A 24,113-nucleotide genomic window follows, 5' to 3' on the forward strand; every position below is an offset into this window, starting at 1 on the left:
GCTTCTGAACTCGTCTATAGCGTGATGTCCATATCAGACATATTGACTGTGGGCGCAGCTTGAAAGGCACAGAACGTTAAATTAATGTTTGGTTTTTTTGGTAGTTCCAGCGAAAAAAGCATGCCTCGAGGCAGTTCGGAGGGAACACGTTTTTCGTTTGAAGTATTTCGAACGGTTTGCACGACACAACACGAGCGAAGGCCTGCACTCATACACAATAGGCGCATACGCTTACGTTACAGTGCTTATTTTTGCCTTCCAGACGCCGCCGGGAACTAGTAATCCATTAGCTTAAAAGTGATGCCGCTAAGGTATCGTTCACTGTCAGTCTTGATACAGCGACAGCTGCTTACCGGGCAGGTTTCAGGAGATCGTCGCGCCTGTTGAACGAAACACCCTCGTCCCTCTGCAGCAGAGAGGAGAAAAAAAAGAGAGTTACATATCCGCGCGGAGGTATTGAAAGTGAAAGCAGCGGGAGCTACACGCGGGGCAGAGAGATGAAAAGGAATGGAACATTAGGGAGTTTTAACACATCACAAGCCTTCCTTGGGAACCAACCAAAAATGAAAAGGAAGCTTTCAGGTCGAAGATGAGCAACGTGGTGCCAGCCACTTCAAAGGTATCAGGTGCTTGGCGCATCATATTCTCGGAACCGTTATCAAAGACCTTCCAACCTGCTAAATCTCTTGTGATCCTTCCAGGCCTCCCTACTGAACCGGTACCGCGATGAGTAAACAGACGAGGGTGAGCAGTGTGACGGCACAGGGACACCGACGCAGCAAAAGCGCGCTTTTCGCATTACCGTGATTCCGTGATCCTTATACCATAAAGATAATGAAAAGTTGAACACGGTATGCTGCAGAAGTGTAGAAACGAGGGGAAGCCACATGCAGGAGCCATAGAACACTTTAAAAGAACAGCAGACCGGGGGAATATTACCGAAGGGTCTCGTCACCTGCGAGACTTAACGGCAAGCTCTCCGGCAGTGAGAATACGAACAACGCGCCCAAGCGCAACGTTTCTCAAAGCCGTCTTTCGCGCTGTGACTTATTTCTTGTATACATGACATTCTCAGGTAAACGTAAACAAGCCCACGTCACAACTTCCGGTCCTTCCGCGACTAAGGACGCTCGGAACCATCCACCATGCAGAAGGATGTCTTTCACTTTCCAGATTTGTTGAAAATGGGAGGCGTACGCTTCTTCGTGGGAACCTGAATAATTGCCATAAAAAGGCGAGTACGGCCCTCTTTCTCCTCAAATCAGAAGCGATAACTGCGTCAATCGGCACAGTGGTTGGCGCAGAGTGTGTTTGCTGCGATACCGGATGTCATTTTGGCTACAAACTGGAAACGGTGCAGAAAGGCATGTACGTGCAGAAAGGCTGCACGTTACTTGAGCACTGCGTTAGTCTTTGATGTGGGTAACACAACAGCGCAATTTATTTTAGACCTCTGATCATGCTGACACAAAAGACCTTAACCTGGTGGTCGATGTACGCCGCTTGCATCATCCCATGTAAAGGTAAAGGTATATAATCTACGTGGAAGATAACACAATTATTCCTGCTCTCCCTTACATCATGGTGATGAAAGCAGCTGTCCTGTTTGGTGCAATCATTTACGGCGTACTTGCTGCAAGTAAGTAGACGAGACTGACCCTCATCATACATGCATACATACATTCAAAGTTGCTTAGACATAAGGTTTAGGCAATAGGTTTACTGTTTTGAGTTTTTGTAAGGAGTTGCTTTGGATGCATGGTCTTCATTAAATCACGTACATTCTATCATTCTCTCCAATTCATTCACGGTGTGATGCTATGCTCGCGCTTGCACTGCACGGACGTAGCTTCTGTCGCTCCTGTTTCCTTGGTCTGTTTCCAAGGCCTAGCTGCCACAATTTTGAGGGCCTATGGCCCTCACACCGGCTGATATGCATCATGCCGGTCCATCTCAAGACATCGGTCGCTCTAGCTTCCGCGACCGAAGTCGCTCGCCACAACGACCAGAGCGTCCAGAGGATACCGGATCTGGACAACTACCTCCTGCGGTACCCCCAGTGCTTCAGGACTGGTCTTCCAGCACTGAGTCTTACTCTGTAAACCCGGCAACTCCTCCTGCGGACCGCCAGGACACCCTGGATGAGGACATGAGTGACCCCTTCACACTTGTCACATACAAGAAAAACAGACCACAAGGTATCCAGTTCTGTTCAAGCCGACGCTTTCCGAGAAGTCATTTTGGAAAGTCAACCCAAACAGCATTGCACAGACCATTCGTTCCGCGGCCCGAGAGCCTATTCTTCATCATCGCGTGAACCGTGACGGCTCGATGTGCATTTTTGTCAAGACGGAGGGGGTCTGTTTCAAACCTGATGGGCCTGCAAGAGGTAGCCGGTATCGCGGTCACGGTCATGATACCGTCGTCAAATATCTCAAAAATACGGGGAAGGTCTTGGACATCCCTCTTGAGTACACCGACGAGGACCTTGTCGCCTATTTGGCAGATGAGGGTGTCGTAGCGGCCACACGTCAAGTTCGTCATATCTCCATGGAAGATGGGTCAGATCAATATGTACCTCTTCGTACTGCCATCCAGATACCTCTATCGGCACCACCGAGATGGAGAGATCAGAACAAAAATCCGTTCGGTAGATCGTCCGCAAAAACATTCGTGAAGGAACACCATTTTTTTCTTTATTTTGTTCATTGCGCATCTTCGGAGACGCGTCTTCCCTTCAACCCCATTGTGAGAGGGTGACGGAGCCTAATGGGTCGAAGATGAGCTTTAACTTGCGGACACAGAACAAAACACGTGTATCAGGTGACGCTATCGGAACTGCCCTTATGTTGGGTTGTATTTTCTGTTTGTTGTGTTTTCTGTTCTGTTGTAATGTTTTTTCAGGGCGCAAGAGGCGGCAGTGTGCTCTTTCATGGTAGAGGTAGAGAGATGGTAGAAGTGAAAACAGCATGTCTCTAGTCCTTATACGAAGGGAGTTGCCTCAGGACAGGGACCGCCGATATCTCGAAGAGAGACTATTCTTGTTATGGGCACCGTCCTCATCATTGGCATGGTATTTAAGGGTTTGGTGTGACGTGTTAAAGGTTCATGCGAATTGTTGGTCAACAGCCCGGAGGGAAGAAATTAATACCATGGCAATGATGAGGACGGTGCCCAGTAGACGAACAGTCTCCGTTCAAAATATGGCGGTTCCTGTCCTGAGGCAACTCCCTTCGTACTTCTCTACCGGTTCGCTAGATTTCTACCCATCTAGCCCTTATAGCTTTTTTTAAATGAAAAATCTGTCACGAAAGGAAGAATAAACACCCTGTATATGCTATGTATAGCTTCACAAAAAATGCCTAGCAACGCACGGCTTGCCTGACTGCAAGCGGTTGCAAGGCTAGTGAATTGATTGGTAAATGATGTACCGTGCAGGGCACCGGTGGCGAAACACCCGATGTCATCATCATCATCTGGCGGATGTATTTTATGAATTTCATTGTACGTTACTGGAGCAACTCAATACACCCCAGCACGTTTGGTATGCCCCAATAGTTTCGGCGAGCTACTGCCGTCTTTTCCAGGGACTGGGCAACTTGCATAACCCAATCCTCACAGATCGTGCTTTGTTTCCGTAAAAACTCAGCTACGCTTACAGAATGTTCTTTGAATTTCAAATGTCATACAACGACAACAACAATAATGACTGCTGGCGATGAGATGGGGTGTTTCACACTTCACTACACTACACTACATTACGTTACGTTACGTTACGTTAGGTTGCGTTACGTTGCGCTACGCTGCGCTGCACTGCACTGCACTGCACTACATACTATTTCGTCGCAGAATGTGGCCAGAGAAGGGACAGTGATGGCAGTCCACGTATCATTGGGGGAACAGACGCTTTGCCTCACGAGTTTCCTTGGCAAGTGTCTCTCAGCTTTAAGCTTCCTCCTGTGGACACCCACGCCTGTGGTGCATCTGTTGTAAATGAGAACTGGATCATCACAGCTGCACATTGCTGTTACAAGTACGTATTACGAATTTCAGTGTTAGTGCAAGCGAAGTGAGAATGCGAACAGCTGCAACGCTTTCCATGACAAGAATGATGCACGAGATATTCTTCAGCGTTCGTGTTTCCTCAAACCACACGGCGTAGTAGCTGACGCAATATTACAATTCATCCTCTGTATGTACAATGATCATATGGCACAAGAACCGCGTATTAGCTGAATTTCTTTCATTAAATGATTCATTTGTGCTTTATAGAAACGGCCGGGGTAACTTGCTCGTGCTACATAAACAGCGGGACGTCTACCGTAGGCATCCAGCTTACTAGACTGTGCGCTTACGTAATCACACAGTCTTTATTTATTTGCGGTTATGCTTGAAGTCATTTACACATTTTGTCCTTGAGTGGGCACATATTCTCTCACTATCTCCTCATCATACTTTTACGTAGCCCCCTGCATATTGGATACGTGGCACTGTTTGGGAAGCAAAACGTGGCACACTTTGAAGAAACACAGGAAGCGAGGTATTTTGACAAGGTGATACTCGTATTATTCTGTCCACCGCTCAAATTATCAACAGATGAGCCCTACATGGCAACTAACTCTTCCACGGTTCCACATTTTTGTTGTTGTTGCTCAATACAGTGATACCTTGTTATCTATTCCCTAGGTTGTCATACATGAAAAATATGTATTGATCGAAAACGGAGCAGCAGCGGAGTATGACTATTGTCTGGTGCGGTTATCCGAACCTGTGAATTTCACCGAGTACATCGGGCCTGTGTGTCTACCAGAACCTGAGGAAGATTACACCAGCGTGACATGCACAACAAGCGGTTGGGGTTTGACGAAGAACCGTATGTAACTTGAAATGACATGAAACGTTAAAGAGGTACAACAGAGAAAACATTGCTCATCACGGAATGCGTGAATGCCCGTGAATAGACACCAACCCAAAAGGAACGGAACTCACGCGTTGCGTCATTCATGATATATGAGCGAAATAAACCGCAGTTTAGGCTTTCCCTCTCCCTCTCCTTCCCAAGAAACGCGACAATGGGGTCACAATGAGGACAACTGGTCACTTCATGCGATCTGCTGCGATGGGTTGACATATCGTTTGAGGAGACCAGTGAGAGCCCGCTCCAGTGTTGACAAGTGCGTGAGCAGGAAATATCACAAAGACTCGTATTCGTGGTCCTGTGTACCGCAGATTGTGGATAAGCTGCCAAGACCGGGAGTTTAATAAAAACGGAGCACTAAGTACACGGGAAGATCGGAAACGTGATCCCAAAGTGTAAATAGGTTCTTTTTTGTTTGTTTTTGTGGCCGAAGCCGGCAAGCTATTCAAAAATTACTCGGCGGTTGGCGTCTGGCAGCAGCTGTCTCCTCAGAATACGGTGTAGTCGACGAAGCGAAAGAATTATAAAACGAATTGTAGGACGACGAAACGAACGAATTGTTGCACAGATTCAGCACTCATAGAACCACAAGATCTGTACACTACTCCACGTGACTAAAGTCTGCGTCCACCACGGGAAAGCATCTCGTGTCGTCATCACTTCATTGATTTACTGTTAGACTGACATTAATTGTTTTATGTAGTGTGGAACAATTAATTACGTGTCGTTCTCGTTCGTCGCAAGCAAAGGACTAGTCTCACAATTAGGCTTGTGACGCAACAGGTCGCTTGCTTATTTTACCAAATTTTAATATACGGCGTTACTTTTGGACATTTTCTTTTCTATGAATCAGAGATGCCGACGAACAGGAGAGTCCCTTGGCTACTCGCATGCTTTCGCTTCGTTATGTGAAATACTTTCTCGCGATGTGATGTGAATACGCTAGTCATGTGATGTGATGCGACCTTTGTGTAAGTACCGTGAAAGCTTCTAAGCTGTGCAAGTGAATATGTCTAATTTTTACAAAGCGAGCAATTGTTGAGAGAACGCAGAAACTGCATATCCCCACCCCCCCAAATATCACTTTCGTCTCTGATTCTTTCAGATGGAACCACTGCTGACATTCTGCAAAAAGTGGACCTACCCATTTTGAGTAACGACGAGTGCGCTCTAGCTTACGCAACACATCAGCTGAATATCACTGATGACATGATCTGTGCTGGCTATAAAGAAGGAGGGAAAGGCGCGTGTTATGTAAGTCAAAGTATTTGTCACTACAGTTTTAGCAGCAAATTACGGATAAGGTTGCGGGAAACTCACCTTCCCCACGCCAGGCCTGGCATACTGACGGACGTCCTCTTCCCCGAAGGTTCTTGTGGGGAACGACTTTGAAAAACTCGCGGCCTCGTGCGCTTTCTTCAAGAAACGGGCCTAGCGGAAAGACCACTCTAGTGCACCTCTCACCTACAGTGTGCCTCCGTCCCATCAGCATCGGTCATCATGCCTATGCATCACTTTGAAGTCCTTACCTCCCCTCTCCCACTTTCCTTCCTTTCTTTTTTTTTTTTTTTTTTTTTTGCTATAGTCGTGACGATGGCCACTTGAGTGCGGCCAACAACGGCAAGCTACATCGACATCCCCCCCCCCCCCCACACACACACACACTGATAAGGTTCTTAACAGGGCGCGGCATGAGGCGCAGGCTAGTACGTTGGCAGGTTGTACGAAGTTGAATCATACGCCCTGAGTTGGTAAACTCCTAGACACGGCTTACTGGGTGGAGTTTGAAGTTAGCATGACTTCATTCATTGGGCAGTAAAACGCAACGCTGTCGGGCCGATGGCTCCCGTCATTGGGACAAATCTTACCTAATTCCTTGATCAAGCCACTTCACCGTCTTGTTCAATTCAGCCTAACGCTGTGCTAGACAACCCCTAAGCTATTCTTACCTTATCAGCTGGCAACAGTGGGGGAGAGTGTACATTCGGTCTTGGGGTTATCTAATGCATCTGGTGAGAGTCGGCACGCACAGCTTCTTCGAGTGCATCTGATCTAATACCTCTGCACGATTCGAATATATTTGAGGAAGTCAACAGCACTTTAAGTTCATTTTTTTTATTCTCTAGCTTCCCATTATCTTCGGAAGGGTGAGAGGCGTGGGACTCAGCTTTCCTGCCTTTTTCTGCAACTGTTCACGCTCTCTGGATAATTTCTTGCAGCGGCAAAACGGGCGAAACAGATTGTATCATGGTGCCAAAAACACCTCAGCGACGGCTTGCATAAGACATATTATAAGCGACGCATTCTATGTCTATGTCCTTCTACTGGAATTGTAACAGAGGCGACCACAAAATTCAGAAAAGGTAGCAGCAGAGCCCTTTAAAATGGGCGAAACCTCTTGTATCATGTTGCATGGTGGTGTAGGACCTTCGTTTGCCTTCAAAGAGAAAGCCAGGAAAGCGCGCCATCATCGTAAATGACCTGCGACGAGGCGATGACCAACGATAAGCGAAAATACTTGGGCCAGGATCAAACTCCGCGCAGCAGACGCAGATGCAGTTCCTGTCCTGCACCCGTTAAACGGACGGACTCTAACAGGACACTTTTGCATAGTCGCCTCACTTTCAGCGCCTCCGCCTCACTGTACCGCCATAGCGACGCTGCATGTCCCATCAGATCATCATCTTACGAGTTCGTGTGCATCATTACTATGCACTGCCATCAACAAACTGTTCTGTATATGGCTGGTCGGCGGTACTCCGTTTGCGCCCGCTTTTTCTTCATATAATGTTACCGTTGTTTCACCAGGGTGACTCTGGAGGTCCAATCGTCTGCGAAAGAGAAGACGGAAGTTGGGTTCAAGTTGGAATAGCCTCGTGGGTAGGCGATAAAAGTGGTCTATGCGCTTTGCCCAACGAGCCTACTGTATTTGCGCGCGTAAATTATGTTCTGGATTGGATTCATTCTACGATCCGTGAAAACACCCCGTGAAGGAACACGTCAGTCAGCAACTTGCTCTATGTCTGCATTAAAAAGAAATTCCGTCATTGGTGTTCTGTGTCGTTGATTTTGCTTTCTCATTTCCCCTTTTCAATCGCCATGGTACGACAGAGTTTGATAGACGAGTAAGACGTGCGTAGGGCGGGGCATAGTCATTGCAAACGGCTTTTTTACTCATCAATTTTTTTAAACATAGAATGTGACCATCCGGCCATCGCGGCCGGATTTTTTTTTTTTACTTTTCAATGTACTATTAGGTGTAGCATTCATCCGATATAGCAACATTTCCGAAAGGTTACTGTACAAGTAGCTGCTAACTCTATTTCCGGCATATGCGCCCCGAGCTATACACGGCATAAAATCCGTTTGGCGTGCACTTAGCACAGTTCCGGTCTGGGCTTTCGCTGTTGAATATTCCTTTAATATATGGGGCTCTCCTTTCGCCTATGGGAGCTCTGCAGTGTGCACTCCCTAAGCATTTTTTTTTAAATTTTGTTTCTTCTTAATAACGAACATGTGAATAGTGAATAGCGAGCTCGCGAGTACAGCACATGAGAAGTTTTTTTTTTTTTTTGGGGGGGGGGGGGGGCAGGAAGGAAGGAAGGAGATAATTTATGTTCGGAGTAGCAGAACAAGTCGGGAGAGGAGTCCAATTGCCCCTCTTTCTTTCTTTTTTTTTCTTACAAGCAAACAAACAACGATTTCTTTCTTTCTTTTTTTTTTTTGCAATAACTACTTTACAGCACATTTGCCGGCAACACAGAATTATTCTCTGTGAAATTCGGGATTTTGTTACAGTGTGGTCGACCGAGGCATGTGCGACACTATGACAAGAGTAGGTTAAGGGTTTGGTCGTCTGGACGTGAGAAAAAGTAAGAAATGATTACTCAATAGTCTCATAACATTTTTCTTTTTTTTTTATTCACATCACATCACATCACATCACACATGCCAACGAATGTGGGGACAACTTGGGAGAGGAACATACAGGGTGTCCCAGCTAACTGCGAATATATTTTTAAATATATATATATGACACTTTCTCCAACATGAAATCAATTGCAATATAGCATATGCTGAAGGGCACTCCTTAGGAGGGTATTAGCAAAGTCCAAAGGCAATGTCTTCATTAACTTTCATTAATTAACTTTTTAATTATAAAAGCTACGAAGTTGTCCCACATCTGTTCCTTTCGATCACCTGATAACGTAGCCGTTTTCATAACAATAATCCGTTCGATAGATCGCCCGCAAAAAATTCATGAAAGAACGCCATTTTTTTCTTTATTTTGTTCATTGCGCATCTTCCAAGACGCGTATTTCATTGATCCCCAACGTGAGAGGGGGAAGAAGCACAGTGCCGCCTCATGCGTAGATGAGCTGTAACTTGCTGAAACAAAACAAAAGAAATGTATCGGGTGGCTCTTCGGTACTGGCCTTATCTTGCGTTGCATTTTCTGTTCCTTTTTAATCTTTTTCCAGGACGCGAGAGGCGATAGTGTGCTCTTTCTCCCTCTCACATCGGGGGTGAACGAAGGACGCGTCTCCTAAGAAGCGCAATGGTTTTCCTTCAAGATTTTTTTTTGCGGGCGATCTATCTTACGCATATTTGTTGTGAAAACGGCTACGATATCAGGTGACCGAATGGAACAGATTTTCTCATTGGGGCAACTTTGTAGCTTTTATAATGGAAAAGTTAATTAAAGAAAGTTAATGACGGAGGGTGACGGTGTGGGGGCTCTTGTGGAGGAACTCCATGGAGGAGACTAGTTAGCCATGAGAATGCTCCGAAGGCTTGGGCAGCATCAACAAGACCGTGAAGGACAGCAATGTGGCCTGCAGAGTCATACGCCCGCTTAACATTGAGGAAGGCTGCCACCGCTGTCTCCTTGTGCACCTTTGCGTCCTCCACAGACGTGATGAGATCCGGAACACAATCGACCGCTGCTCTTTGCCGACTAAAACCTGACATTTTCTGCGGGAAGAAGCAGTGATGTTGGAGCCACCACTCCAGTCCTGCGAGGAGCATGCACCCCATAAATTTGCCAAGGCAGCTACTCAGGCTCACTGGTCCAAAGGCGTAAAGCTGCGATAGCGGTTTACCTTTCTGAATACCAGAATAATACGTGCGCGCTGGCAACTGTCAGGTACTTTCCCTGACCTCCATGACTTATTAAATATTTCCAGCAGATACCTTACACATTGCGGAGAGCCCTAAAGGTGACGTTGCCCGGACCTGGAGAAGACCGAACCCGCGACAGCAGTAGTGAGATTCTGAACTCGTCTATAGCGTGATGTCCATATCAGACATATTGACTGTGGGCGCAGCTTGAAAGGCACAGAACGTTAAATTACTGTTTGGTTATTTTGGTAGTTCCAGCGAAGAAAGCATGCCTCGAGGCAGTTCGGAGGGAACACGTTTTTCGTTTGAAGTATTTCGAACGGTTTGCACGACACAACACGAGCGAAGGCCTGCACTCATACACAATAGGCGCATACGCTTACGTTACAGTGCTTATTTTTGCCTTCCAGACGCCGCCGGGAACTAGTAATCCATTAGCTTAAAAGTGATGCCGCTAAGATATCGTTCACTGTCAGTCTTGATACAGCGACAGCTGCTTACCGGGCAGGTTTCAGGAGATCGTCGCGCCTGTTGAACGAAAAACCCTCGTCCCTCTGCAGCAGAGAGGAGGAAAAAAAGAGAGTTACATATCCGCGCGAAGGTATTGAAAGTGAAAGCAGCGCTACAGAGCGGCAGCTACACGCGGGGCAGAGAGATCAAAAGGAATGGAACATTAGGGAGTTTTAACACATCACAAGCCTTCCTTGGGAACCAACCAAAAATGAAAAGGAAGCCTTCAGGTCGAAGATGAGCAACGTCGTGCCAGCCACTTCAAAGGTATCAGGTGCTTGGCGCATGATATTCTCGGAACCGTTATCAAAGACCTTCCAACCTGCTAAATCTCTTGTAATCCTTCCAGGCCTCCCTACTGAACCGGTACCGCGATGAGTAAACAGACGAGGGTGAGCAGTGTTACGCCACAGGGACACCGACGCAGCAAAAGCGCGCTTTTCGCATTACCGTGATTCCGTGATCCTTATACCATAACGATAATGAAAAGTTGAACACGGTATGCTGCAGAAGTGTAGAAACGAGGGGAAGCCACATGCAGGAGCCATAGAACACTTTAAAAGAACAGCAGACCGGGGGAATATTACCGAAGGGTCTCGCACCTGCGAGGCTTAACGACAAGCTCTCCGGTAGTGAGAATACGAACAACGTGCTCAAGTGCAACGTTTCTCAAAGCCGCCTTTGGCGCCGTGACTTATTTCTTGTGTACATGACACTCTCAGGTAGGCATAAACAAGCCCACGTCACAACGTCCGGTGCCACGAAGACTTCCAGTCCTTCCGCGACTAAGGACGCTCGGAACCATCCACCATGCAGAAGGATATCTTTCACTTTCCAGATTTGCTGAAAATGGGAGGCGTACGCCTCTTCGTGGCAACTTGAATTGCCATAAAAAGGCGAATACAACCCTCTCTCTCCTCAAATCAGAAGCGATAACTGCGTCAATCGGCACAGTGGTGGTGTGTTTGCTGCGACACCCGATGTCATTTTGGCAACAAACTGGAAACGGTGCAGACAGGCATGTACGTGCAGAAAGGCTGCACATTTCTTGAGCACTACGTTAGTCTTTGACGTGGATAACACAACAGCGCAATTTATTTTACCCCCTGATCGTGCTGACACAAGAGACCTTAACCTGGTGGTCGACGTACACCGCTTGCATCATCCCATGTAAAGGTAAAGGTATATAATCTACGCGGAAGCTAACAAAATTATTCCTGCTCTCCTTACATCATGGTGATGAAAGTAGGTGTCCTGTTTGGTGCAGTCATTTACTGCGCACTTGCTGCAAGTAAGTAGACGAGAATGATCGTCATCACACATGCATACATAAATCCAAAGTTGCTTAGGCATACTGTTTTAGGCAATAGGTTTACTGTTTTTGAGTTTTTGTAACGAGTTGCTTTGGATGCATGATCTTCATTAAATCACGTACGTTCTATCATTCTCTCCAATTCACTGTTTCAACAGGATCTACGTGCACCACATCCTTATTGTGTCTATTGCCTTATACTCTAGTCTCAGAACAACTTACCACAAATTTATGATAATCACTCTTTTTTTTTTCTTCTTCTTCTTCTTCATTCGCCGTTGAGCTTCCTTTTGTTTTTGCTAGACTCCTAATGGCCGCATTCCCTGAAACGGAGATGGACCGAAACGTCAACGCTTGTTGTTCCGTAAATTCCTTATCCGAAACTTTAGTTAGTCTTTCTTCTGTAACACGTGTGGCCACACACAAATAAGCCACACCACGTTTACAACAACAACGGCAATAATAAATGATGACGATGAGATGGGGTGTTTCACCGTGGTGGTGCGGTACCCTACCCCATTGCACGTGGAACATTATGTGCATATTATGAAGGAAGGATGAAAATACAAGAAAAAACTAAAGTATAGAGCAATCCAGTGGACGACAGGAAGTCCATGAACGGGTGAAGAACCCGACGATGGAGCACATGATCTTCATAGGGGCCAATCACTGCAGCTAAGGTGAGCGGCCTCTTGCTGGTACTGGCAAGCGCTTTACGCTCACGTTTTTTATGTGTGGTATACAGGGTGTCCCAGAAAACGTGTCATTGAATTATAATTAAAAAAAAACTACACCACCTAGAGTCATGCGGTCAATGGCATTTGTTCTTACTGGGTTTTTGCCACCTCCTCATATGAATATCGTGTAACGTAAGTTTAATTATATAAATTTTTGCAAGCTTAAGTAGAAAATTTGCCTAGTAAAGGTCACTTTTATACCCCCCCCCCCCAATGTGAAGAGCGTGTGTAATTTAGTGAAATTAATGATAATTGACAGGGATATTCAGGAGCTATCCCATCGGAAAAAATAGCCGAACATCATGCTCTACGGAGGTACACGCACATGCACAGAATAGCGCACGATGAATTTTTCACCGCAATCTTTGTCAGTCCGACGAAAGGAGGTTGGAAACCCAGCCCTCCCCGACATCGCAGAGAGAGATAAAACAGGCACGGCTTATCACGTACGACTTTCGCTGGGATAATCCTTTCCCTCTTCCAATTTTAGGAACTTACCTTTTCTACTATCACTCTGTGGGCTGGCTTCGAAACCTCCTTTCGTCGCTCTGAGAGCGATTGCGCTCAAAAAGTCATCGCGCGCTATGGTCCGGTGCTCCGGAAAGCATGATATCCGGCTATTTTTTCCGATGGGATAGCTCGTGAATATCACTGTGAATTATCATGAATTTCACTAAATTAGACACGCTCTTCACACTGGTGGGGTAAAAAAGTCATCTTTACTAGGCAAATTTCCGACTGAAGCTCGCAAAAATTTACATAATTAAACTTACGTTACACGACATTCACATGAGGAGGTGGCAAAAACCCACTAAGAACAAATGCCATTGACCGCATGGCTCTAAGTGGTGTAGTTTTTTATTATAATTCAATGATACGTTTTCTGGGACACCTTGTATACGTTATATTCTTATATTGACAAAAAATGCCTAGCAACACAGCGCTTGCCTCGTACCAATCGGTTGCAAGGCTGGTTAATCGATTCGTAAATGATGTATCGTGCGGCGCAACAGCAGTGAAACACCCCTCGTCATCATCATCATCATCATCATGCTCAACCCTCTTCATCTAATGTTACTCATGCCATCAAGTCAATTTTTCATGTATAGTTTATGCGAGTTTAGTTTAGATAAAGTTTATGTAGTCTTCGCTTTAGCTGTTTCGTTTCTCCCACGCCTGACTTTAACATTTGCTGTTCTGTCTACTGTGTTTGACGTGTAGCTTCTTTGTATTTATGTTTATACTTGTATTTTTGAATCCATTCATGTTTGGTGCACCATTTCACAGACCTTCGGGTTGTTTAATGGCACCTTACCAAAGATAAATTATTGTTATTATTATTATTATTATTATCATCATCATCATCATGATTTGATGGAAGCATTTTATGAATTTTATTGCGCGTTACTGTGACAACTTAATACACCCTACCACGTTTGGCATGTTCTAATAGTTATCGCACGCTGCTTCTACCCGATTTAAAAAAACAAAAAAATTGGGTACCGTACTACAAAACAATCTTCACTTAGCGTGCTCCGTTTCCGTAAAAACTCACCTCCGCTCACGACAGGACGTCCTTCCAGTTTCAACTGTCACGTGACAGTGCGCATTATTTCGTTGCAGAATGTGGTCACAGAGGGTACAGTAATCACACTCCACGCGTCATTGGTGGAACGGATGCTTTGCCTCACGAGTTTCCTTGGCAAGTGTCTCTAGGCCCTAGGTTGCCGACACTTCGTGGGGCGGTGCGCGGATGTGGGGCGTCTGTTATAAATGAGAACTGGATCCTGACAGCTGCACATTGCTGTGTCTAGTACGTATAACGAAGTTCACTTTTAAAATAAGTCTAGGTGAATACCAAGAGCTGCAGCGTAGCCGCGTTTGGTGACGAGACTGATGCACGTCATTTTTTTTTGTGTGTGTGTTTATGTATTCTAATTATACGTAGATGTAATATTCTAAGTCCAAGTTCCATTATGGTGTTCCCTCTCAAGTAAGTAGCATGGCGAGCCACGTTGTAGCGGTTGAAATAATTTTACAATTTATCGTTTTTATGTAAAGTATATAGCAACCGCCTAGAATGTAGCTTTGTTTGTTTTTTTCTTTCCACTAAATGCTTCATTTACGCTTTGTAGTAGTGAGCTCGTGCTATATGAACTGCGTGTCTTCTACCGTAGGGTTCCAGTGCATTGTGTGCTCACGTAAGCACCCTGCATATATTTATTTGCAGAGTTCAAGGTTATACTTGCAGTTGCTTATGGCCCACCACATCATGATCCCATTTATGTGTGTGCGTGTGTGTTGCAGTTGCTTACACATTCTTTCTTCAGTGACCACATGTTCTCTCACTTTCTTCTCGTCATATTGTCAAGTATCCATCCACCCTTTGAATTCGTGGCACTGTTTGGGAAGCGAAACCTGGGACAGTTCGAGGAAACACAAGAAGAGAGGTATTCTGAGAAGGTAATATTATTCTGTCAAGTGGCAAAAGTTCACAACATATAAGCCCTAAATGGCAACTCTGAACAAAAGGAACTGAGCGAAGATGCGCTACTGTCCTACTGTTATCCATAAATGAAAGCCCTGAGACTGAGGGGCACACAAACGACACGATACAAGCCTAAAACACAGCCGAACTTCAAAAAGTGACGCAGCACTCTAGACACAATCCTTTTTTAATGCATCCCATTCCCATCATCCAATGCCCTGATTATACAACGTTGTGCCCTGGTAATTGCCCCGTTCAATTTCTCCCTGGTTTTCTTTTAAATAATCAATCAATCAATCAGCTATCTGTGTTTTATACTTGCATGGTGTCGTTTGTGTGTCTCGCATTCTCAGGGTTTATACTGTGGATGCCCGTCATCGCCAGTTCTCCGACGTCCTCCCCATCTTGTCGGGATACAGTTGGCTCCTTAAGCGTGTCTATGTATAATTAAAAACGTTTCAGTCGAACTTTCTACTAACGACAAATGATCTACTCTTCGGTGCAAGCAGAAAACAAATCAGTGCTCATGTAGCGTTGTAGTGGATGAGGCAAGTTAAACGTAGAAGGAGAAGCGCAACACAGCAGTGGGATTCAAACCCACGCCTCTGAATGCTTCTGCTTCTCTTCAACTGCCATAGTTCAGTTGAAGTATACGACTCGTCGTTGTGAGCGTGCCCTCGATTTCTCCCGTGCCATCTATCAGGAAGTTGTTGGGAAGTTAGGATTGTGTCATTAAAAGGCCTGCTGTGTTCGAGGGCAGTAGGTGTTCGTTCTTCCTCTTCCCGGTGTGGTGCGTTACTCTTCCTGTTGTCACGGACCAGCTGGTCTGCGTTCCTAGCCCTTTTGCCATTCACCTTATTTTAAAACGACTTCCTAACGTTCTATATGGTGAATTTACGTTGGTTTATATGTATGTATGTACGTACGTACGTACGTACGTATGTATGTATGTATGTATGTATGTATGTATGTATGTATGTATGTACGCCTGTACGAGGGGTGTTCAAGTCAAACCGGGACTTTCTGTCTCCTGAGTGTACAAATGGCTCCCGCTACTTCATTTTCGTCATTTTCACACGCGACAGGCCTCCGCGTTCACCACGTGATGGTCCAAAGTTTGTGCAAAACAGAAGACACGTGCTGGACAAGATGGCCGACAACGAGGTGAGCGCGCCTATCGAACAGCGAATTGTCATGAATTTCCTCGTGAATGAAGGCGTAAAGCCATCTGAAATTCACAGAAGACTTCAGGCTCAGTATGACCACGATACACTTAGCCGCAGCAAAGCGTTTGAGTGGTGCAAATGGTACCGAGACGGCCGTACATCAGTGCAGGACGATCCTGGCCAGAGCGGCTCAGAGCCCAGTCTCAGAGTTCCTGAGAACATCCAACTTGTGGAGCACCTGATCCTCAAGGACCGAAGGATAACATGTCTCGAACTGGCTCGAAAGACGGACCTTTCTGTGGGAACGTTGAACACTGTCATTCATGAACACCTCCAGTTTCGGGAAGCTGGGCCTCCTTACCAAAGGAGTCCTCCTCCTACAGAACAATGCACGCCCGCATACCGCGCATCTCACGACATGCACCTTACAGGAAAATGGCTGGGAGTTGCTGCCACATCCCCCTTACAGTCCAGACGTCGCCCCCAGCGATTTCCATCTCTTTGGGCCACTGAAGGCGTTCCTTGGGGGCCGCCACTTCAGCTGCGACGACGAAGTCAAGAATGCGGTCCGATAATGGCTGCTACGCGCCGGTAAGCATTTCTACGCTGCTGGCATTGAAGCCCTCGTGAAACGATGGGACAAGTGCATTAGTGCAGCTGGAGATTACGTTGAAAAATAAAAGTATTTTCTCTCGCCTGTCAGTTCATGTTACTTTTGCGAAAAATGAAAACTCCCGGTTTGACTTGAACGCCCCTCGTATGTATGTATGTACGTACGTACGTATGCATGTATGTACGTACGTACGTACGTATGTATGTATGTGTTACGTACGTATGTACGTACGCATGTATGTATGTATATATCAATCTACCTGTTAGATCCGAGTTTCCGTGAGTTCCTGATGGCTTATAAGCATAAGCGAACACCGATGTACCCGGATTACCTTTTATTAGTAGTCCCCTGCGTACAGACAGTACCGGCTTGGCCAGCGCACTATTCTTCTTCTTCTTCTACTATTCTCTTTGTCGCGCGCCCATCGTCGTCGTCTTCGAACCGCGCTTACATAACCCATGCGATAACAAAGAACCCGACACATAAACAACCCAATACATAACACTACCTTTGCTCGACTTGATGGAAAGCTTGTTCAATACAGGGCGCTGTTCTCTGTTCTGTAGATTATTATGCATAAAAAATTTGCATCAATCGACGACGGCGCAGCATTGGAGTATGACTATTGTCTGGTCCGATTATCTGAACCGGTGAATTTCACGGAGTACATCGGGCCCGTGTGTCTACCAGAACCCGAAGAAGATTACACCCACATGACATGCACAGCAACCGGTTGGGGTCGTACGGCGAACGGTATGTGACCTTGGATTTCGTTTATGAAGTATTAAAGGGACACTAAAACGAACACATTCTTCATTGTGGAATATAACAAGCCAGTGCACTGACGGGCATTGCGTCATGCGTGAAAAGAAACGCGACAATGAGGAGAAGACGCCGATTTGTATCCTCACGCTATCTTCCACGAAGACTGCACAAATCGTCAGAGGAGGCGAATGATGGCCCGTTCCGCATTGCCAGCATTGTTGAGAAGAAGGGGATGCAACATGCTTTATGCACAAAATTTACAAGAGTGAAAACAATATATCTAATACCCCTGTCACACGGCGAATTGAATGTCATTGCCAGTGAATGACATTCGCAAAGAATGGGATTCGTTCATTGTCACACAGTGTAAGAAATGGTAATACATGTGAATGGCATTCGTCGCTTTTGCCTCTCGCACCGGTTGCGTACCCTCGCAGTAGAGAAGTAGCAAAGGCAACAAGGATAAACCATTTGAAGAAATCAAAGACGAACGAAAATTTGCATTCCAGTATTTTATCACGAATTTGATAACTCTTGACAAGAAGGAAGGCAGTTGTTTTTCGCACAACTACCCTTGTTCCCAGTCGACATGTTGCAGATGGGCTTCCTGCTCGTCTTTGCTTGTGATATTAGCCAACTAAGTGTCGTCTGAGGCCTAACAATTTTGTGAAATAGTATAACGTTTCGCTAGTTTCGATTTATATATATCCGCCCTCGTGAGGACTGTCAGGACGCCTCCGTCCTGACGAAGGCGGAGCTTCCGCCGCAACGTTGACTTCCCCCTTAACTTTCCACTAGTAAATAAAAAACTCCCCCTTTTCCTACTTCCTACATCTCCGTTGCCTGCCTCTGATTTTGTTAGTACGTATTTAATTTCGCTGTCGCACGAACCCTTTCTTCCAGCATATATGTATCTATTTCTGCTCAAGAACAGCCATTGGTGCCTTAGTGTTGGCATACCTCACACACACGTAAAACATACATTAAAAGAAAATGTACATTGAACATGAATCAAAAACAACGTTAGGAAATAGCACGGTGTATGACGTGAAACAACGCTATATACCGATACATGGTCATTATGAGCATCATTTCCAGTATATCATTACATCGAAATGAGAATGATACCAAGAGAAAAGTAGCCTCACGCTTGAAGGACACAGTGGAGGTAGAGAAAAGGTCACGAGACGAAGGAAGTGAGTTTGAAACAGAATTTGAAAACAATAGGATCAGATGGCCAACTTTTTTCAACGTAAAGGGATGGGGGGGATTCCGAAGTGCAGCACGTGGTGGACAAAACTTTTAACGACTTAACAGGATGAAGGATCAACCCTTGAATGGGAAAACTTGTGAAAGCACATGGCGTCTACAACTTTGCGTCGTGAAGCCAACGTGTGTAGGTGGAACAGTTTCAAGAGACCGTCAAGAGTCATACGATTTCAAGCTAGGAAGTTTTCGTTGGAACAAATAATGAACAATGTAAAGATCTTCCTTTTGTACAACCTCAGGACGCCTGAGATCAGTAGCGCAAGGCGCATTCCACACAAATGAGGCATACTCAAGCGTTAGAGAACATTCTTTGAAAATATTTGTAAAGATTTTTTTAACAAAGACAGTTAGTAGAACTAATGTACTAATGTAGAAATAATGCCGTTCGCCCCTGGTGTCGCAATCATCAGCTGTGACGCGATGTGCGAATGACATTCTGTTACTTTGTGTAGCTTTATACAGTGTCCTTCCTTTGTACAGCTTCCTCCCTTACACCATCCCTTACCTCCTTACCTCCCTTACACCATCCCTTACTTCCTACACTTAGGGACTCGGCTTTCGCAGTTTAATATCCCTTTAATGCAAGTGGCTCTCTTGTTGCTATGGCAGCTGTGCAGTGTGCACTCCAAACGCATTTCTTTGCATTAGGTTAATTACGGCACCGATGCCGGCAACAGTATCAGTCACTTTTGTGTAAAATTACGGATATATCCTTGTTTCTTTTCTACTGTGTAGTTTTGGTACAGCTACCTAAACCTGCCGTAATAGTTTTATGTGTTACAGAACAGGCCACACAGAAAAACGCAAACACTTTTATGCGTTGCAGAACACGCCGCAGAGAAAAATACAGGGACTTTTATGCGCTGCAGAACATGCCATAGACAAAAAACAAATACTTGTATGCGTTGCACAACACGCTGCAGAGAAAACTACATTCTAAATAAATGTTATCCTACAATATCCTCAAGTAATGCACGCTGATTCCACGCGGTGTTACTTCGTCATTTCGCCGCCATGGGCGGCGACGCAAACCCATCCGTCACGCAGTGGCGCTGTGGGAACGGACGTATCGAAACGCAAACGTAACAGTGCGGATCAGGCTTTGTATAACTGGAAGGTGATGTACACTATTCCACGTGACTATACTCTGCGTCCACCGCGGGGAAGTATCCCATGTCATCATCACTTCATTGATTTATTGTTGTTGACTAGACTGACATTAATTAATAGTGTGATATATTCTCAAATAATTAACAACGTGTCGCCCTCGTGCGTTGCCAGCAAAGGGGTAGAGGACTAGTCTCACATTAGGCTTGTGACGGAATAGGTCACTAGTCTATTCTAGCAACTTTTAAAGCAAGGCATTACTTTTAGACATTTTATATTTTATGAGTGGGATGTGCCGAGGGTGCCGACGAACAGGAGAATCCGGAGAGTGTAAGCGTGCATTCGCTTCGTCATGTTTAGGTGCTTTCTCGAATGCTGGTTCATTGTGTAAGTACCGTGAAAGCTTTCTAAGTGAATGTGTTTAATCAGTATACAAATCGCGCAATTGTTGACAGAACGGCGAAACTACACATTTTTCTTCAAGGACCTTTTGCTCGTATCATTATTTCAGATGGAACCACTCCTGACATTCTACAAAAAGTTGACCTACCCATTTGGACTAACGACGAGTGCGCGCTAGCGTACGCAGAATATGGGCGCAATATAACTGATGACATGCTCTGTGCTGGTTATAAAGAAGGCGGGAAGGGCGTATGTTATGTAAGTCATCTAGTATTTGTCATTGAAGTTTCAGCAGGGAATAACGGAAGGGCTCTTAACAGGGCGCCGTATCACGCATGGAGGCTAGCATGTAGAGGATTTCGACGGCGGCAGCTTGTACAATTTTGTATCCTATGACCTGAGTTGGTAACCTCGTACACACGGCGTGCTGTTTGGAGTCTCAAGTTATCATGACCTAACTCATTAGAGAGTAAAACGCAGCACTGTCGGACAAACGGCTCCCGTCATTAAGGCGAATGTTAACTTATTACTTGATCAGGTCAGTTCACAATCTTTCCCAATTCAGCCTCACGTTGTGCTAAAACCCCCTGAGCTATTCCTACCTTATGAGCTGGCAGCATTGTACGCGGCGCTAAAGAACAGGTCAGGGTCAGAATGTAGATTATTGGAAGCATATATTATGGCATTGGCTTTCGGGCTATCTATTGCACTTTGGATCATCTGGTGATGGTCGGCATGAAGAGCTTCCTGCATCTGATCTAATACCTCGGCATAATTCGACTATCTTTCAGGATGTCAACAGCACTCCGGTGTGTGCCTCAGCTTTTAAGAGTGATTGAGCCGCTTAAAATGGGCGAAACACGTTGTATCATTGTGCCAAAGGCACGTTAGCGAAGGGTTATGCTATGGCCTTCTACTTGGATTCTAACAGAGGTGACCACAAAATCCGGAAAAGGCGACAGCAGAGACCTTCAAGACGGGTTAAGCCTTTGTATCATGGTGCCAAAAACCATAACGATGCCTTATATTGTGCCCTTCTACTGGGACTGCACCAGTAGCGACCCCCAAAACAGGAAAAAGCGGGAGCAGAGGCCTTTAAAACGAGCGAGACCCCTTCGTGCCGAAGACATATTATAAGTGACCTATGCTATGCCCTTCTACTGGGATTGTAACAGAGGTGACAGCAAAATTCGGCAGAGGCGGGAGCAGAGATCTTAAAGCCAGCAAGACCCCTTGTATCATGGTCCTGAAGACATATCATTAGGACTTATGCGATGCCCTTCTACAGGCATTGTAACAGAGGTGGCCGGAAAATTCGCAAAAGGCGGCAGCAGATTCCTTTAAAACGAACGAGGCCTCTTGTATCATGGTGCATGGTTGTGTATCACCTTTGTGTGCCTTCAGCTTGCCTGTGGAGTGCGGAAGTGAGAAGTGTGGCGTCACCTGTGGGGTGCGCGGTGACGTGCATGACGTCCTCCCGGTCTTGCAGTACGAACGGAAGCGCGCCATCATGGCGAATTACCTGCGATGAGGCGATGACCACCGTCAAGCGATAATTCTGGCGCCGGGGTCAAACTCCGCGCAACAGATGCAGATACAGATGCAGTTCCTGTCCCACACACGGACGGACGGACGGGCGCGCGGGCGGGCGGACTCTAGCAGGAGAATCTTTCATAGTCGCCTCAATTTGAAACCCTCCAGGAAAGCAAAGAAGCAATGTGCCGCCAAAGCGACGGTGAATGGCGCATCGCACCGAGCCAGGTTCCCTTTTTTAGTTGATCTATTTTCTATTACATGCTTATTTATTGTTCTTTTTGGATCTGCTTTCTTTTTATAGCAAGCCGGAGTGCTGCATGGGTGACCTTTCCCCTTATATCGTTTTCTTTCCTTTTTTTTCTGCAAATAAATCCCCCCTATCACATCGTCAACCCATGTGATATGTGTATATGTGTACGTCATTACTATACACTGCCACCAACAATACTGCTTTGTATGTGGCTTGCGAGCGGTGCTCCGTTCCACAACTTTCTCTCATATAACGTTATCGTTATTGCAACAGGGTGACTCTGGAGGTCCAATCGTGTGCGAAAGAGAAGACGGATCTTGGGTTCAAGTTGGAATATCCTCGTGGGTAGGCGGCAAAAGTAGTCTATGCGCTTTGCCCAATGAGCCATCTGTATTTGCGCGCGTAAATTATGTTCTGGATTGGATTCATTCTACGATCCGTGAGAACACCCCGTGAAGGAACACGTCTGTCCAGCAACTTGCTCTATGTCTGCATTAAAAAGAAATTCTGTCATTGGTGTTCTGTGTGGTTGATTTTGCTTTCTCATTTCCCCTTTTTAATCGCCATGGTACGACAGAGTTTGATAGACGAGTAAGACGTGCTTAGGGCGGGGCATAGTTATTGCAAACGGCTTTTTTACTCATCAATTTTTTGAACAGTGAATGTGACCATCGGGCCATCGCGGCAGCAAACGTTCTTGTTTTTTTTTTCACTTTCCAATGTACTATTAGGTGTAGCATTCATCAGATATAGCAAAATTTCCGAAATATTACTGTACAAGTAGCTGCTAACTCTATTTCCGGCATATGCGCCCCGAGCTATACACGGCATAAAATCCGTTTGCAGTGCACTTAGCACAGTTCCGGTCTGGGCTTTCACAGTTGAATATTCCTTTAATGGGGCTCTCTTTTCGCCTATGGGAGCTCTGCAGTGTGCACTCCGTCAGCATTTTTTTAAAATTTTGTTTCTTCTGAATAGCGAACATGTGAATAGTGAATAGCGAGCTTGCGAGTACAGCACATGCGAAGTATTTTCCCGGTATACGGGAATAACCACAAAACATTCGCTAATAGCTTCATAGGAGATGTACCGCTCCATTTTTTTCTTTTAAAATCAATCAATCAATCAGGAGATGTACTGCTATGAGATCCTTCAAGTTGATCACTGTGTGAACGAATCACGCTAATATCCATTTATTGTCTCGTTTTTGCTGAGTCAGAAGAAGGGAGAGGGAGGGATGATGTTTTACTCTTTTTATCAATTCATTTTTCTTTTTTCGTTGTGCATTTCCCCTTACTTAGCTCTTTCGATTTCTTATTTATATGTCACCAGATACCACAACGCTGTTCTCGTAAATGTAGTTTTTGACCAATCCTAAAATTTACTTCCAAGCTATGATAACAGTGGCCGCTCTCAAATGAAAGTTTCAATATAATTAGCTCATTGGAACGCCCTGGAACTGATCTGACGGACACGCCGAAGCTATCTACCACTCTTCGATCCACGATCTTCGCTCTACGCTCTTCTCTGATCTACGCTCTTCGATGCAACTTACCACACTCTGGGAGGCGTTTCTATGTCACTTGTGGGACGATGCCTACCTATATGCAATCCTGAGGTACTAATAAGGCTGGAACAGGTGCTCTCCAGTGATACGACGTTTCGGTCATTCAAATTCATATGTTGCAGCAGACATCGTTTCTTCCCATACTTGTGCCATTAAACCAGTTCAGCCTTTGTACCTTGCGTTTTGGCTGCCGCCCCTTCAACTTGTCGACCATCCTCGGCCCTTGGGACACCGCGGCCGACTCCAGGGCGGCCTTACGTCACGCGGTTGACTTCTTTGAGGCGACAGGCCTAAAGGACTCACTATGACCCCAGCAGCGCCCTCGGACACTCCCACCACCACGATCACGTCC

At 45.6% G+C, this 24,113-nt stretch overlaps 2 protein-coding genes across 2 annotated transcripts; both read left to right on the top strand.

The window, feature by feature from the left end:
* The first annotated feature begins 1,535 nt into the window (after positions 1–1,535).
* On the top strand, positions 1,536–7,965 carry LOC135394017 (plasma kallikrein-like). The gene is made up of 6 exons (XM_064624439.1): positions 1,536–1,639; positions 3,850–4,033; positions 4,466–4,553; positions 4,687–4,873; positions 6,024–6,172; positions 7,727–7,965. The coding sequence occupies exons 1-6, from the start codon at positions 1,582–1,584 to the stop codon at positions 7,907–7,909; spliced, it is 849 nt and encodes a 282-aa protein (XP_064480509.1). The 5' UTR covers positions 1,536–1,581; the 3' UTR covers positions 7,910–7,965.
* Positions 7,966–11,732: 3,767 nt separating this feature from the next.
* On the top strand, positions 11,733–22,707 carry LOC135394013 (plasma kallikrein-like). The gene is made up of 6 exons (XM_064624433.1): positions 11,733–11,840; positions 14,222–14,411; positions 14,971–15,061; positions 17,432–17,618; positions 20,518–20,666; positions 22,468–22,707. The coding sequence occupies exons 1-6, from the start codon at positions 11,783–11,785 to the stop codon at positions 22,648–22,650; spliced, it is 858 nt and encodes a 285-aa protein (XP_064480503.1). The 5' UTR covers positions 11,733–11,782; the 3' UTR covers positions 22,651–22,707.
* The last annotated feature ends 1,406 nt before the right edge of the window (positions 22,708–24,113 follow it).

The sequence above is a fragment of the Ornithodoros turicata genome, chromosome 5 (assembly GCF_037126465.1).
Source record: "Ornithodoros turicata isolate Travis chromosome 5, ASM3712646v1, whole genome shotgun sequence".
NCBI classification, from domain to species: Eukaryota; Metazoa; Arthropoda; class Arachnida; order Ixodida; family Argasidae; genus Ornithodoros; species Ornithodoros turicata.